We start from the raw sequence: 18,218 nt of genomic DNA, 5'->3' as shown, positions 1-18,218 counted from the left end.
CATTCTAATTCAAGTTCTGTATAATTTGGTTAAATGAGTTACAATAAACTGAGATATTGGATGATGAGGCCGGACCAGGGGTCTAGAGCACCGAGCGAGGGGGCACCCCGCACCCGGCCCGGCAGCCGGGCGGCCCGAAATGGGGGCCCTGGCGGGATGAGGCCAACGGTAGAGTTCTCTTTTCTATGTGATTTTTCTTTTTCAACTCCATGTAAAAGGAACATGGGCACAGTTAAAGTAACAATATTCTTTTACACATACATACATACGTGCATACATCATGGTATAATGTCATGCTATTTAGGGTGCTATACAATCCATCTTTCCCAGCGTTCAATACATTTCTCCAACTGAAGTCTTAAAACAAAAGTAAGTCTCTCCATACAATAAATGTCTTGAATGATCCCATGCCACTGGGCCAATGTTGGTTGTCTGGATATCTGGTTGCAACCATTTTCTAGTTATAGCTTTTCTGTACTGGAGCAGTCGACTTGTAAAACTAGAGGAAAGGCAGGAGGATTGGAAAAGATGTGGAGACCGTTACTGGAGTTTCTTGTGCGTCAGCGTGCACGACTTTGACCAAAAATCAAATTTGGATATGTCATCTGGGGGGCCGAGGGGAGTCCAACACAGAAGTTTGGTTGAAATCGGGCCAAAGGTTTTAGAGAAAATGACCGAGGCGATTTTCGAAAATCGGAAAAGTTTTTTTTGACCAAAAATCTAATTTCTTCAAATTTCTCCAAATTCGAATATGTCATCTGGGGGGCCGAGGGGAGTCTAACGCAGAAGTTTGGTAGAAATCGGGCCAGTGGTTTTGGAGAAAATGACAGAGCATTTCCTAGTTTCAGTTTCCCGGACGCTGCCCGGCGAGTCGTGGGAATAACGCCGTCGGATCGCTGGTTGTTCGTCGTTTATGGTCGGAACTACGACAGTATCTGATCGTTTTCCAACCTCCAATTTTCATTCTTGATGAATGAAAATAAATGAAATGTTTTGGCTTTTGTCCGTCTTGCGCCGGTCCAAGAATTTCACCGTGCACGCAGAGGCTCATGGGAAATGTAGTGAAAACACTTCGCTTTCCAAAACTCCTCGTTGTCCCTTTAATTTATAAAAAATTTTATATGAAAAATGTAGTAACCACAATTATCTCACTGTCTTTGTCAGTGTTCTTGTGATTGTGTGTTTGCACTGCAAAAACTCAAAATCTTAATATAGATAATATAGTATAGATAGTAGTATAGTATAATATAGTATAGATAGTAGTATAGTATAATATAGAATATAGGAGAATATTTGTCTTATTTCTAGTCAATACAAATCTCATTCTACTTAAAATAAGACTCATCACATTAAAAAGCAGCTTGTTTTTAGACACTTTTTACTTTTTTATAGCAGATTTTCACTTGAAATAAGTAGAAAAATCTGATAGTGGAGCAAGTTTTTCTTTCTTATTACAAACACAAAACAACTTGCTTTCACTGGCAGATTTTTCTACTTATTTCAAGTGAAAATTAGTTTGAAACAAGTGAAAATGATCTAAAAACAGGTACATTTTTAGGTGATGAGTCTTATTTTAAGAGAAAAGAGATTAGTTTTGGCTAGAAATGAGACATTTTGACAAGAAATACGACAAATATTCTTAGAAAGATTTTGAGTTTTTGCAGTGTGTGTGTGTTTAAAGGGATAGTTCAACATTTTGGCAAATTGGCCCATCGCCATAACCCCTATAGTCATAGCAGTAGGTTCGTTACCTTTAATTGTCGGTGCAAGCTGTTTTTAGAACGGCGGAGCAGAGCCGTGAGCTGCTCAGAGCTACGCTACGGAGGCTCATTATGGGATTTCTTGGTTTCCCTCATCAAACTCATCAAATACACAATCCAACAACTCCACAACGCTCTGGTGGACAAGTTGTGAGCTGCACATTCACCACGCTATGAGATAATAACACAACGTTACCACACAGAGTTGTTTTAGAGGAAAATACAGAGACTGTTGATGAAAAACTGTCCCTGAAGGCAACGTCCATCAGTGGTTTTACATGTATTTCCCTCTAAAACAACTCTGTGTGGTAACGTTGTGTTATTATCTCATAGCGTGGTGAATGTGCAGCTCACAACTTGTCCACCAGAGCGTTGTGGAGTTGTTGGATTGTGTATTTGATGAGTTTGATGATGAGGGAAACCAAGAAATCCCATAATGAGCCTCTGTAGCGTAGCTCTGAGCAGCTCACGGCTCTGCTCCGCCGTTCTAAAAACAGCTTGCACCGACAATTAAAGGTAACGAACCTACTGCTATGACTATAGGGATTATTATGGCAATGGGCCAATTTGCCAAAATGTTGAACTATCCCTTTAATATGTTTAAAAGTCAATAAGAATGTTGTTGACCTGCAGGTGGCGCTGCGACACAAGTCGGAGATCGAGCACCACAGGAACAAGCTGCGGCAGCGCGCCAAGCGGCGCGGCCAGTGTGAGTTTCCCTCCATGGACGACATCATGGACGCCTTCGGGGACGGGCCGGTGCAGAGCGCCGTGGCCCAGAGGCTCTACAGCTCCGCCCACGACCACATGGACTGCATCCTACAGGCCGACGCCGCCTCGCCGCCCACGCCCTTCGACTCCAGGAAGAGGTCAGTCTGTCTCCACGGCAACGGCAACGTTACATCACCACCAACAGAGTTCTGTTGAGTTATCAACCAACTTCATCTCATTCAGGACTCGGCCGTTAGAACGACTTTATAACAACTGGATCTGACCTGTAGCAGCCTTTACAATAGAACTATAACTGAAGTAGAAACAGCCAATCAGCTCACTGATAGTCTGGTTTATTTAGTTTACACTCAACTGAGAACTAAACCATTCATTAGTCATTGTTTTATATATTTCAGTTTTTTTTTTGTGTCAAATGTGAACAGTATTACTGTTGTGTAAATCTGTGGGATTGTAGCTAAGTGGCTCATTTCCATCCCCAGTCCCATTGGCAGGTTGATGTTAGACATAAAAACAATGACATAAAAAGTACAAGAGGCAGGACTAGGACAACAGAACAATGCAGTAAACTATTGTTTTTATTTATTCTATTCTCAATGCACAAATTTTTACTATTTTATGTTTTTGTTTTGCTGTTGAATGATGTTGTTTATTGTGCAGCTGAGAAACTGAATTTCCTTCGGGATAAATAAAGTATTTATCTATCTATCTATCTATCTATCTATCTATCTATCTATCTATCTATCTATCTATCTATCTATCTATCTAAAGTGCAGGATCGACTGATCGACTGCACTATGTCCATGGTACACGACTGCACATGCAGATGTGTGTCTAATATTGCACTACATTTGTATACATAAATGTATTATGTACACACTATTGTATAGAATTGAGATACATGAGTACATGTATACAACAGGGGGAGGCGGTCTCCTCGGGGCCGGCGTCCTCAGCCAGGACCGGGGAGTCTTCCTGACACCGACAGAGACCGGCTGCTGACGGACCAGAGCGCCACCTACAGGAAGTACCCGGGACTCAACAACGTGGCCTACATGGTGAGTCCACCTTAACTCTGTAGTATTTCCACCTTAACTCTGTAGTATTTCCACCTTAAAGGGGTAGTTCACCCAAAATTGAAATTTCCCTCATGATCTCCTCCCCCTCATGTGGACTAAGGGCTGGGAGAAGTTTCAGAGTCCTCCGTGGCTTCTCTGAGTTACAGCGGGGTTCCGTGCAGCAGTATTTGTCCATATGACGGTTGCGAATGGGCCTCACTTTTCCTCGTCCAAAAAGACACACCAAAAAACATCCAAATACCTCCATGCTGCTCATATGTAATGTCCCTCTTGTATTGAAGCCCCGACATGAGAAATTGTTCAGAAAAAAATTAAATAAGTCTATATTTTAAGCTTGTTTGTAGCGGAAGCTCCTCTTCCCGGTTCGTCAAATTTGACGAACCGGGAAGAGGAGCTTCAAGAAGCTTCAATACAAGACGGACATTACATACGAGCAGCATGGAGGTATCTGGATGTTTTTTGGTGTGTCTTTTTGTTACGAAGACAGTTGGTATCCATTAGCAACCGTCATATGGACATGCACTGCTACGCCGAGACCCCCTGTAACTCAGAGAAGCCACGGAGGACTCTGAAACTTCTCCCAGCCCTTAGTCCACATGAGGGAAAAATGAATTTTGGGTGAACTATCCCTTAAACTCTGTAGTATTTCCACCTTAACTCTGTAGTATTGTCCTACATTGCTTTGTTCAAGCACTTTGGGCTGCTTTTATGCATGAAAAGTGCTCTATAAATAAAGATTATTATTATTATTATTACATGGTGAGCCGCAGCGTCCTCAGAGTGGACATGGTGCCGTATCGTCCTGTCTAACTCTGTGTGGTCTGTCCTCCCCCCCAGTCGGACCCAGACCTGCCCCCGGACCACGGCAGTCCGTCTCCGACCGACGAGGTGTTTGACTCGGCCCCCCCAGCCGTCCATCGAGGAGGCGCGGCAGCAGATGCACTCGCTGCTGGACGACGCCTTCGCCCTGGTGTCTCCGTCCTCGCAGGGCAGCGGCGGCGCCGGGCTGAGCGGGGTAAGCCCCTCCCCCCAGCCCCAGCCCCGCCCCCCCCCGGGCAGAGCCCCCCCCCACAGCCCCTTCTCTGCAGTGAGTGTGTCTCTGCAGCCCAGCCCCAGTAGCGTTCTGTCATGTGATCTAGTGTCAGTCTTCATGCTCTTCTCCCTCTTCTTGTTGTGTCCCTGCAGAGATACGCGGAGCTGGGGATGTCCCCCACCTCGGTGCAGGGGCTGCTGCAGAGGTCAGGACATTAAAGAGTTAACTAGTTCACTACTTAAAGGACAATTCCGGGCAAATTCAACTTGGGGGTGTATGTTCCTAACATTTTAGGTCTAAAAGAAGGAATCTGCACTGCAAAAACTCAAAGTCTTTCCAGGAATATTTGTCATATTTCTTGTCAAAACTAATCTCTTTCCACTAAAATAAGACTCATCACCTAAAAAATTACTTGTTTTTAGATCATTTTCACTTGTTTCAAACTAATGAATGAAATAAACGTCAGCGTCAGATGGAGACTCAAACATGCAGCCAGAAGTTTATTTACTTCAACAAGTCGACATGTTTGTAAAACTAGATCTGATTCAAAGTCTGGCGGAGTCGAGACCCAAGTTGACGCTCGGTGTGTTCAGGTGCAGTGGGAAGCTCCCGTTTGTGTCATAAACACAGGAATATCAACTATATCAACTTGCTTCAAGTGTACATTTTTTTCCACAGACAGCGTCAGATGGAGACTCAAACATGCACCCAGAAGTTTATTTACTTGCAGCAAGTCCAGAGTTGATATTCCTGTGTTTATGACACCAACGGGAGCTTCCCACTGCACCTGAACACACCGAGCGTCAACTTGGGTCTCGACTCCGCCAGACTTTGAATTAGATCTAGTTTTACAAACATGTCGGCTTGTTGAAGTAAATAAACTTCTGGCTGCATGTTTGAGTCTCCATCTGACGCTGTCTGTGGCTTTGAGGGATGGAAACAGCCTAAGCAGCACAACTTCAATCTGCTCCCATTCATCGCTGCCGTGGCGACGCGGGGACAGACCATAACTACCACAAAACAGGAGACATTAAACTGAAAATCTTCAGATTCCTTCTGTTAGACCTAAGATGTTAGGAAAATACAGCCCCCAGTTGGATTTGAATGTAATCGTCCTTTAACTAGTTCACTAGTGACTTATTATCAACAGCTCTAATCTAGAAGCAGCTCCGGTTCTGACGGCCCCTGTGTGTTTGATCCAGACAGGGCCTGAGCTCAGGAGGCTTCGTGTCCACTGGAGAGCAGCTGCAGGAGTCGCTCTACTCCAGCAGGGGGCAGTACGACGACCCCCCCTCCTCCTCCAGACCCCGTCCTGTAGGGGGCAGCACAGGTAGGCTCATGTTTCCAGGCAGGGCCGTTTCTAGACTCTCTGGAGGCCCCGGGCAAGAGGGAACCTGAAGGGCCCCCAGCCCCCACCGGGACCACAAACATTCACTGTTAATGAATCCAAACATCCCAAACTATTGATGATTCAATTCTGCGTACTATGCCAACGCAGTCTCATATAAAACGTAGGCTACCTTGGCTACGTTGGTCCAACGTGCAAAAACATAAAGGGTTTACAATAACAGCTCTTAAATCGTATGACGGTTAAATTTTTTCTGACTATTTCTTTTTTTTGTATTGTTTTGCGTCCAAGTCACGTGACTCTCAAGTTTCCGGCTGTGAGAACATAAAACATATCAAATATTTCTATCATTTTTAGCGGAAAAATCAATATTTTGAGGTAGTGTCTGCATAAAAATGCCCTTTGATTATATTTCTAGCGAGAAATATATATTTTATTTTCATAATAATTGCTCAGTGAATGAACATAATCATTCGCTGGCTTATTGTTTTCTTCAGATCCAGCCAGAATAATTAGAAAGAGCAATGTTTTCTGCTGTCGCTAGGTGGTTACGTTTTTATATATGATACTGGGTTGACTATACATTACAACATTCGATGTACACAGCCAGTGACAACATCAGGTTGGCACCGAACTTTATCTATTTTCTTTTATTTGCTCTTGCTTTTAACTCTGTTTTTAGTGTTTTGTTTGTTTTTATTCTGTTTTATGCTTCTTTTTTTAATGTTTTGTCTTTATGTAAAGCACATTGAGTTGCCTTGGTATAAAATGGGCTATATAAGGAGTAAAGATGCCTTGCCCCTGGGGGCCCCTCCCAGCTCAGGGCCCTGGGGCTGCCGGTCCTGTTGCAGCGCCTCTGGTTCCAGAGTTAAGCTGCTTCCTTCAGGAGTCTGGATCTCTGTGTGACCTGTGGTCTCGGTTCTCTGCAGGTGCTCAGCTCCACCACCTGACCCAGGTGGGTCTGTCCAGCCAGATCGGGGTCTACCCCGGGGTCGGGCGCAGCGTGTCCGGCCCCACTGGATCCAGCTGGAACCAGCAGCACACGGACCACGACCTGTCCAGACCCGGAGCCAGCAGAGAGAGCGTGAGTCCAGACTAACTGGTTCCATTGTTTAGTGTCAGTCCTGTAAGTCTTGTAATGGATGACGAGTTCAGACCGGTTCAGACCCGGAGCCAGCAGAGAGAGCTGACCACTGGACCCGGACCAGACTAACTGGTTCCATTGTTTAGTATGTAATGGATGACGAGTTCAGACCAGTTCAGACCGGTTCAGAGCAGTTCAGACTCTCCACAATCTACATCACAGTAGAAAAGCTCTGATTTCATTGCATGTCTTATTCCGCGTTTCCACTATGTGGTACCAGCTCGACTCGCTCCAACTGGAGTCAAGACCGCCTGAACCAAGACCAAGACAAGACCAAGACCAGAGAGTATCAAGACCAAGACCAAGACCAAGACCAAGACAGACCCAGTCAAGACTAAGACCAGTTGAGCTCAAGACCGAGACTGAGACCAAAAAAAAACAACTAGTTCCACCATATTTTGCTATTCTGCATGAGTTGTAGAACGCGAGAGGACGAGCGCCAACGCGTCTGTGTCACAAAATGCATGTTTGGTTCCACTTGAAGCGTAGAAATAATGAAATCCAAATAAAAAAGCATGTCTGCCTGGATATTGTAGGCTACAAATCCCTTCGAGACCGTTCTGCCAGTCCCAGACATTGCGAGACCAAGAGACACGAGACCGAGACAAGACCGAGACCACAAAAAAGTGTCTCAAGTCTACGCCTTTCACCAGGGTTTGTCCTCCAGTCTTCACCTCCGTCTCCTCCCTCTCTCCACAGGTGCTGTCCTTCCCTGAGTTCTCGTCCTCCTCAGTTTTCCAGATGCCCAGCTCGGCCCCCCCTCTGCTCCTGACCTCGCCCACCCCCGAGTACCCGCCGGAGGACGCCTCGCCCTCGGCCCACACCTCCGCCTCGCTCATCAAGGCCATCAGGGAGGAGCTGCGTCGTCTGGCCCAGAAACAGGCCGCGGTCACCAGCTACCCTTAGACCACTGGGACCGGATCGGCCTCGACCACTGGGACCGGATCACAACCTGGAAACTACAGGATCCGCATCCTGGACAACGTCTTTACCGCTAAACCCAAAAGAACTTGATCCATGTCTCCTGTCCTCTGTCCAAAAGACCTTCGGTACTTTACAGGGTCCTGTCTGTCTGTGTATCTGTCTGTCTGTCTGTCTGTCTGTCCGTCCATCTGTCTGTCATTCTTCATCTCAGTGTTTTCCATTGGATGGGAGTTTGACTCTTTGCGTTTCCACTGAAGTGCTTCCTGGACTGGATGGTCCCTCCTCATGTTAGAGTGGATCGATCGCTCATTCTGAGTTTGTGGAGTGGACGGTCCCTCCGGACCTTCAGGGTCCACCGGTCCATCGCTGGAGTTCTGGAGCGGACGGTCCGTGGTGGTTTTCCCTCCTCACCTTATGGAGTGTATTGATCTGATGGTCCTGGACTGGAGGAATCCTTTCTTCAGGATGATACCGTGCCAACTTCTAGGATGGATGGTCCCACAAACCTCAGGAGCAGACGGTCCTGTTGGATCCTCTGGATTGGATCGCCCCCCTTGACACCGAGTGGGTTGTTCCACCTGGAGCTGTTGAGGGGCATTTCATTCATTCATGAATGTTTGGTGTGGATGGTTCATCCGAATCTTCAACCTACACAGAGAAAAATAGGGGAACAGAAGGGGACATTTCTGTACTTAAAGGTACAGTTCTGTCCTACTGTAGCCTATAGGGCCAATTATTGTACACTAGAGTACCTATGTGTACCTTTTGGGGGTAGAAAAGGCACATAAATGTTCCAGAATGGCAAAAGGTACATATATATGTACTCCTAAGGTACGAATATTTACCAAAAGGAAGGGTGCTCTTGCGCTTCAGCCGGGACCAGTAAGTAGGAAGGTGCAATTGGGTCACTTCAACGAGGACTAAACCCAAAAGACACAACTGGAGCACTCGATATAATGCAGAGATTTAATGTGTTGTGCACCTTTATTAAATCTCTGCATTATATCGAGTGCTCCAGTTGTGTCTTTTGGGTTTAGTCCTCGTTGAAGTGACCCAATTGCACCTTCCTACGTACACGTATTTACCCCCTAAAGGTACATTATCAGAGACAGTGTGTTAGAAAAAATTAGTAGCCTAAGTAAATAAGTCTGGTAACCTATGAGGCGACTAGTAATGTGATTTAGCATAAGGATAATAATGAAACATTCAACTAGTAATTATTTTTTAAATATATGTAACGGCGGTCTGCAGGTGTGCCACAGTCAGGAGGGACCAGTAAGGAGGTACTGGAAGTAAACTCACTCACCCATAAAAGACGTGCTAACCAACTTGTCAAGCGGTTGTCAACGTCTTGGCGAAGCGGTTAGCATCGTCGCCTCTGGTGCAGGAAGTCATGGGATCGATCCTCGCTCAGGACAGGTCGCAGAGCAAACACACACACCAGTTACATATTTACCCGTTAGATGCTAGGTGCACAATTGTACTTGAACTGGTACATTTTGAAAAGGTACAAAAGTGAACCGGCACCAATGGGTACAAAATTGTCTCTAAAAAAGGTTAAAGGCCTGGAGCGACAAGAGTTTGTACCCTTTTGAGTACATTTCCGTACTTCTATTTTTCTCTGTGTAGATCCTTCTGAACCCTCTGGACCATGTTGTCCCCCCATCAAGGTTTCTGTCTGCTTCAGTCTCTCTGGACCTTCTGGAGGGGACAGTCCTCTCCTCCGTAGACTTCCCTAGTGGATGATCCATCATGGAGATCTGAAGCGGACCGTCCCTCTGGACCTTCTGTGGTGCTAACCGTCAGCTTCACGCCATCTCCTCATCCATCACTTATTGCCTTCCATCAGCCATGGGGATCGGGTCTTTGTTCATAAACCACATCGATGAGGTCTTGCACTGTGGACAGCAGGAGACGGCCAGTTCCCACGTCACAGGGACCACAACAGGAAAACAGTATAATATATAAATATATCTATGAAAAAGAATATAAATATATGTAAAGAGATAGAATCCCAATGAGCACAATACTAATGTAAGAGTTATTATCGGAGTATTGAAATGTTACTTATTTTTTATTGCTCATATTATATGAAAGTTTTATTTTGATGAGAGAAGACCAAACTACTGTTCTGTGGTTGTAACCCTCTTCTGTTGGAGTTAGCTGTAGATTATGAGCCGGCTTTTGTTTCTCTGTGGAGACGTCGCTTAGCTTAGCTTGGCTTAGCATAGCTGCTGCTAGCTCGCTGCTCGCTAGCTCGTGTGTTCATGTGTTGATGGCAATGAAAAAAAGAAAACCTGCGCTAATGCATCGCTTTAATATCCAGTTTTTATGTCGCGGATTTGTTGCGTCCATCAGTCTATGGGCAGAAGACAGAGTCTGGGGTGGGGTGGGGTGGGGGGGGGGGGGCAGAGATAGGAAACAGTCACTCAGCAGAAACAGGCAGTTCTGTTAAACCCCACTCCCCCCCAACCCCCCAATCCCCAGTCTGAGCACTGACATCAAACATGGTCACGGTTAGGGGTGTGTCATAGGCTCCTCACGAGTCGATTTGATTACGATTCAGGACGCTACGATTCAATTATTCAACAATTATCACGATATCAACAATTATCAGGATTAAAATGATTGTTGATGCCTCTTCTCTGTCTGAGAAACCGTTAAAATCTATCTAACCAACGAGTTTTAGCTAATTAGCTTCAGGTTAGACTATGTTTTTTTAAAGTAGCACTATCACAAATTCCAATACTTTGTTCGGCCACTAGATGGAGCCGGTGGTGCAGAGTATCAGATATAAACATCCTCATAACAAACAGGAATTCTGCATTTGCTCCACAGCCACGACACAGTTGGCTGTGTTTGTGTACAGATAGTTAATGCTCCCTGGACCTATTTATTGCATATTTCAGTTTTTTTTTATTGCTATTGCTGCTGTATTTGTGATAGTGCTACTTTAATGATATTATATTGTCAGAGTTGAATGATAATAGTCGTATAAACTGACCGTCATGTTCACTAACGTTAGTGAACGTTAAAATTACGTTACAGTTGAACTAATGTTAATGTACCTGGTCATGGTCGTCTCTCAGGCTGAGAAGCTTCACACGCCGGCGCCGGCGACAACGCAAATACAGCGCCATAGTAGACCAGACCGCCATCGTGCAACGGTTGACGGTTAAAGAGTTGAGCCTTAGTTAAACCTTCATCTGGCTCCGTTCACGGACTGCACGCGCACCTCAATAGAGCGCAATTTTTTATTTATTCATTTATTTAGCCTTTATTTAACCAGGTAAAAGACCCGTTGAGATCGAGATCTCATTTTCAAGGGTGACCTGGCCAAGAGGGCAGCAGCACACGTCGTCAGCATCATAAAAAATACATTACAATATTACATTATAATATATAGGGCCATAATACAGTAGAGGTTAAAACAAAAGTGCAAGGAGCAAGGGGGCCATGGTGACAAGGTTGGTCAGCAAAGGCACCGCTCAATTGATTTTTGTTGTCGGACCTTTAAGAAGTGACGAAAAACATTAAAAGATACAAGTTCAGACAATTTCAGATCAGCCTGGAGGTTGTTCCATGTTGATGGAGCGGCGTAACTAAACGCTTTCTTCCCTAATTCAGTCGGTTTTATACTTGGTGCATTCTCCGTTGCAATATTCGCTGCAAAGACAGGGGGCGGTAGAGAAAAAATACTACACACTCAAGACACGACATTGCAACAAGTTTCAAAAATCTGGAGGTGCGCGACCACACGAAGCGCCAGCGTGCACATCTTTCGCTAGCTGCGCGTGTATGTCATTTGTGGCGCACGAACTTCCCAAATTTGCGAATGCGTCGAGCATAAACTGGGCCTTTAGCTGCTGCCATCTTCACCCGGTCTGTTCCTTCAGGTGTCCGGCGCCGTGCACAACTTTTATGTCCGTTCCACACGCTGCGGTTTTGTTCCTGTCATTTAGTTGGTATGAAAAAGAATCGTTTTTAGAGTTGGCACACCCCTAATGTCAGAGTGCACATCCCAGTTGATAAAACACGGTTCAACATGTCTGGTCATACGCCGGCGCCCTCTGCTGATTGGATGTTTCCTCTGTGGTGTTGTAAGAGCACTGTAACAGAGAGTAAGGACAGCATTGGTCCAATGGCAGCGCCTCCTGGTGGAGGAATATGGGTTTTGCAAAAGAACTGACATCTCTGCATTGTTGGTGAATGAGCAGTGTGGTGTTTTCAATAATTTAAGGACATTTATAGATCACCCACGTTAATAGCATCATTGAGGATCCTTTACAGATAAACATAAACCAACACTAAGGAACTTTTCAACCTTCATAAAATATTTTCATAACTTTTGTGATGATACATCGACTTACAACAAGTTGAATGACACCTCTGTCATGGCCTGAGGGGGTCTGTATCATTATGGTCTGTATCTCTTTCTCTGGCACTAAGCAGCTTTGAGGAGCATGGTAGGAACCCGGCTCTCACTTAAGTTTCACTTTCACTGTTGCGAGTCACAACAAGGAGGGAACAGGCAAAACGGCACTTTAGCAATGGATTCTGTTTGTGTTTTCACTTTGAAATGATCCACTGGAAACAGAAACTTAGTTTTGATGTCTTCTGTTAATTTTAATGCAGGATATTTACAGGGCTTCACGCTAGTGTTCATGGGAAATGGAGTCTTTCTTCAGGCAAAACACTACCGCTTTGGTCCACAGGCGCCGCCAAACTCAACCAAAACTGAAAGTTCTTTAGTACTGCTTTAACACATAGGATAGTAAAAAAACAAAAAAAACAGTTGTCTACATGAATGTTTCAATCTACATTTTGTAATAAACAAATTATAAGTATAATCTGATATGACCAAGACACCGAAAGACAAAAACACGACCGTTTTCATCAATTTACCAGCAAGTGGGCAACACACATACATTGGAGTGAATGGGTTTTCTGGGCGCTTTTGCAATACCCACATCCTGCCACTAGGGGCGCAAAACCCTTAAACCCTTAAACCCTTACCACGGGAGTCAATGGAGGTGTCGTTACTCTCTTTTCCAGTGCTCTAGGTGTTGTGAAGACGTGGTGGCTGTGGGGGGGGGGGGGGAGTCAGTGGGGGGAGGGGAGGGGAAGAAAGGCTCTGCTCATCTTCAGCATGTTTGACTGAGTCTGAGGCTTCAGCTACTTGTGATGTTCCAGTTGATGTTAGCTATGTTAGCATGCTGCTACAGATGTTTAAACAAAGTGTAAAGTGAAGAGTTGTTTCAGAGTGAGCGAAGGCTGATTAAAGTCTCAGTGCCATCAAAACATCCTCATAACAAAACAAAAAAAACTAAACTAAACAAAAAACAAAAAAAACTCATGTTAGTTTTGTTTTCCAGAAACTATTTTTGGATCTAAGCGACAGTGTTTATGATGTTGAATAGAAACGTGATAAATATGTAACGTGTGATAGCTCACACCGCCCGCCCGCCGCCTGGAGACGTTCTGATTGGCCGGCACCGGTCAGTCCAGCTGGGCCGGACCTGCAGGACCACATGGTGCTAACTCACGGACTCGAGCTCTGGAATCGAGCTGCCGATCCGCAGCTTCCACAAACTCCTGAATGTCTCCTCCATGTTTTCTACAGTTTCTGTGTTTTCTACATCCAACACACACACGGCCAGGTGCATTGTGGGAGTTTCACTCATGACAGGACCGCCGATCCGACCGACCGACCGACGACCGGATCAGAACCGGTTCGGACCACGTGACACCGGCTTCATGAACCAGCTGCCGAACGGGAGCAGCCGAGTCCCGACACATTCCCAACGCTCCGGTCTGGACTCAACCGGCCGCTCCACTCAGACCACACCGCAAAAACTCAGATATCTCACCCAGAATATCTGTCTTATTTCTAGTCAAAACAAATCTCATTCTACTTAAAGGGATAGTTCACCCAAAATTGAAATGTCACTCATTATCTCCTCCCCCTCATGTGGACTAAGGGCTGGGAGAAGTTTCAGAGTCCTCCGTGGCTTCTCTGAGTTACAGGGGGTCTCGGCGTAGCAGTGCATGTCCATATGACGGTTGCTAATGGATACCAACTGTCTTCGTAACAAAAAGACACACCAAAAAACATCCAAATACCTCCATGCTGCTCGTATGTAATGTCCGTCTTGTACTGAAGCCCCGACATGAGAAATTGTCCCGAAAAAAATTAAATAAGTCTTTATTTCAAGCTTGTTTGTAGCGGACGAACCAGGAAGAGGAGCTTCAAGAAGCTTCCGCTACAAAACAAGCTTGAAATATAGACTTATTTAATTTTTTTGGGACAATTTCTCATGTTGGGGCTTCAATACAAGATGGACATTACATACGAGCAGCATGGAGGTATCTGGATGTTTTTTGGTGTGTCTTTTTGTTATGAAGACAGTTGGTATCCATTTGCAACCGTCATATGGACATGCACTGCTACGCCGAGACCCCCTGTAACTCAGAGAAGCCACGGAGGACTCTGAAACTTCTCCCAGCCCTTAGTCCACATGAGGGGGAGGAGATAATGAGTGAAATTTCAATTTTGGGTGAACTATCCTTATAAAACAAGACTCAAAACATAAAAAGCAGCTTGTTTTTAGATAATTTTCACTTGTTTCAAACAAATTTTCACTTGAAATAAGTAGAAAAATCTGATAGTGGAGCAAGTTTTTCTTTCTTATTACAAGCACAAAAAAAACTTGCTTTCACTATCAGATTTTTCTACTTATTTCAAGTGAAAATTAGTTTGAAACAAGTGAAAATGATCTAAAAACAAGTTCATTTTTAGGTGATGAGTCTTATTTTAAGTGGAAAGAGATTAGTTTGGACTAGAAATGAGACATTTTGACAAGAAATAAGACAAATATTCTTGGACAGACTTTGAGTTTTTGCAGTGCAGGTGAGTCCACCTCGGTCCAGACCAGGTCCAGGTGTGATCCGGTCTGGGTGGAGCTGCTTGGGGGTCGGACGGAGCTCTGATCTGGGAACACTGCCAGCAGCCTCACCTGTCCAACCGCAGCCAGGTGTTCAACCCACAACCTGAGAGCTGCTTCCTGTGGTGTTTCAAAATAAAAGACTGTGTCCACATTAAAGGCTGTGTGTGTGTGTCTCCACTCTCTGGTGTTTCTTCATCATCATTATTGTGCAAACAGAAGCTAAATAATAGAAAAGTTTAAAGTCAATAAAGTTTAAATTTAAATTCAATATTCAGTTGAGTTTAATATATTTATTAGTGAGTGATCAGAGTGAGATTCACCGTTAGAATAAAGTTTCTGTAACAACAAGGCAACAAAAAGAGCTTTTTCCCACAGGCAGTGAGACTTATGAACATGCCATGATTTTAAGGACTCTTATGGGCTTCCTTATGTATTATATTTATTTTTATCTTAGTTTATTTATTACTGAGAGCAATGTTTCTACAATTGTTTTATTTTAAAATGTGTGTGTGTGTGTGTGTGTGTGTGTGTGTGTGTGTGTGTGTGTGTGTGTGTGTGTGTGTGTGTGTGTGTGTGAGGGTATGATATTTTCTTATTTACTTTTGTGTTTCATTGGTACAGTCGAGAGCTTGGTTTTTTTGCATTTCACTGCATCTATCTATCTATCTATCTATCTATCTATCTATCTATCTATCTATCTATCTATCTATCTATCTTTAGTGTTTAGAGGTTAATGCTGAGATTTAAAAAAGAAAAAGAAAAAAAAGTTTCTCCTGAGAATAGAAAAGGTTGAACAGGTGAACAACAGGTGATATGTTGTATTATTATTCTGAATGACGTAGCGCCCACCCAGAGCCCCTCCCTCCTCCCCCCTCCTCCCCCCTCCTCCCCCTGGTCTCCATGGTAACGAGCTGACTTCCTGAAACACCTGGCAGGTGAACAACAACAACCCGGAATTCAGACCTGAGGGACTCGAGACATGAAGACGGAGCTGAACCGAACTGAACCGAACTGAACCGACTGCTGAGTGAGTAACAAAGACACGAGGCCAACAGGTAGAAACAGACAGGACAGGTGATAGATAGACAGGTAGAAAGAGAGACAGGTGAGCGGTGGGAATGTGGGAATGTCGCTAAAGTTTTCCTCCCGGAAGAACCGAGAGCCTGAGGAAGACCTGTGTGAGGGTTGTTCCGGCTGTCAGCTCCTCTTCAGTTCGTGTGCGCTCCTACCACGTTCTTTTCAGGACTCGAACAAACAAACAAACAAACCGCAGGTCGAGATTTATTCAGCAAAGCAGCGCACGAGCCTTAATTACCTGTGTGTGTGCACTGCAAAAACTCTACATCTCACCAAGAATATTTGTCTCATTTCTAGTCAAAACTAATCTCATTCTACTTAAAATAAGACTCATCACGTAAAAAGCAGCTTGTTTTTAGACACTTTTCACTTCTTTCAAGCAGATTTTCACTTGAAATAAGTAGAAAAATCTGATAGTGGAGCAAGTTTTTCTTTCTTATTACAAACACAAAAAACTTGCTTTCACTGGCAGATTTTTCTACTTATTTCAAGTGAAAATTAGTTTGAAACAAGTGAAAATGATCTAAAAACAAGTTAATGTTTAGGTGATGAGTCTTATTCTAAGTGGAAAGAGATTAGTTTTGACTAGAAATGAGACATTTTGATAAGAAATAAGACAAATATTCTTGGAAAGATTTTGAATTTTTGCAGTGTGTGTGTGTGTGTGTGTGTGTGTGTGTGTGTGTGTGTGTGTGTGTGTGTGTGTGTGTGTGTGTGTGTGTGTGTGTGTGTGATTTTGATTGATTGAAATGTTTATTTCGAATATGAAAAAAGAGACTAAAACAAAACATTTAAACATGAGATATAGAAATATTTGGAAAGGAGTGAGAGGAAGTATAATTTATAATTATATATAGACAGGACAGATACCGTCTACTTTACTTTACTGTTTTATCATTGAAAGTTACTGTTTATACGTTTCAGAACATTAGCTACATTACAGATATTTACACATTCACTTCCTGTAGAATTGCCAGACTGCTGAACCTGAGAGGGGGGGGGGGGGGTAGAGTCTATGTGATGAATGCAGAGTAAATGCTGAATCCACAGAGTTGTGAAATCTTTGTTCTTCTTTAGTTTCAGAGACAGAAAGTGCATGTGTGTTGTGTTATAATTAGGGCTGTCAAACGATTAATTTTTTTAATCGCGATTAATCGCATTTTTTCCATAGTTAACTCGCGATTAATCTCTATTAAAAATATTATATATGGCGCTTTGGACTTTCAACACTCCAAAGTGTTATAATCTCTAGACAAACAACTTTTAGACCAGACCTAGTAGACTAGCTACCTAATCATAACACATGATGCATGAAACTCACACAGAATTGAAACGAATTGCATCCAGTGGAAATTGCCCTTTACTTTGCTACGTCTCTGCCTGGCCATGTGCGTTTGTTGACAACAGAAGCCGTCAAAAAATCAATACATCGCCACATGCATTTGTTGACAACAAAGCCGTCAAAAAATCAATGGATGGAGCTGTGGATATATGTTAGACTGTGTATATTTGTGTAGCAACCAACTTGAAGGTGCCTTACCGCCACCTACTGGACTGGAGGTCCCACACTCCAGTCCTCCAGTCCAGCAGACAGAGGACAAAATGGGCCGCGATTAACCGCGATTAAAAAATTTAATCGCGTTAATTTTTTAAATTAATCTCATCGCGATTAACGCGTTAACTCTGACAGCCCTAGTTATAATGTGATCACTGATCAGCATCTGATGCTTCATGACCTTCCTGCCCAGAGGGGCGGAGCTACTGAAGCCAGTTTAGTGGGTTAACCAGGTTTGTTGAGTTTCAAACCTGGTTAAGTTTCATCCTCAAATCGTCTCTAAAAGCCGCTGCTGTTTAACTCTTCAGCTGCTTCTCCTTTACTCTGACAGTCCAGTGGATCTGGATCAGAACGGAGCGTGTTGACTTCCTCTCTGAGCCTCTCCTCCTGCACATGTTCAGCTGTATTATACTGGGATATATAGATTATACTGTTATAGTCTGTGGAGATCGTTATATATCAGGATATTATACTGTTACATACAGTCTATGGAGACACTGAAAGAAGTTGTGCGCTCGCAGCAGAACAGATAATCAGTAAAGTTAATCATTTCACTTTGTGTTTCAGCTGTTTTGTATCCGTGTTGCCCAAACACACATCATGAGTGTCTATAGTGGAGCAG

The 18,218-nt window shown here is 43.9% G+C and overlaps 1 protein-coding gene across 1 annotated transcript in view; it reads left to right on the top strand.

Moving 5' to 3' along the window:
* Positions 1-8,160, top strand: part of LOC146962222 (UPF0606 protein KIAA1549) — a 36,594-nt gene extending 28,434 nt beyond the window's left edge. The window contains 8 exon segments of the mRNA XM_085769475.1: positions 2,394-2,629; positions 3,412-3,547; positions 4,406-4,464; positions 4,466-4,655; positions 4,754-4,806; positions 5,804-5,931; positions 6,879-7,033; positions 7,793-8,160. Coding sequence (XP_085625601.1) covers positions 2,394-2,629; positions 3,412-3,547; positions 4,406-4,464; positions 4,466-4,655; positions 4,754-4,806; positions 5,804-5,931; positions 6,879-7,033; positions 7,793-7,999 — 1,164 coding nt within the window. The 3' untranslated portion in view covers positions 8,000-8,160.
* The last annotated feature ends 10,058 nt before the right edge of the window (positions 8,161-18,218 follow it).

The sequence above is a fragment of the Trachurus japonicus genome, chromosome 23 (genome assembly GCF_045865225.1).
Source record: "Trachurus japonicus isolate A0001 chromosome 23, Traja_1.0".
Classification (NCBI taxonomy): Eukaryota; Metazoa; Chordata; class Actinopteri; order Carangiformes; family Carangidae; genus Trachurus; species Trachurus japonicus.
This window is presented reverse-complemented; position numbering and strand designations above follow the sequence as displayed.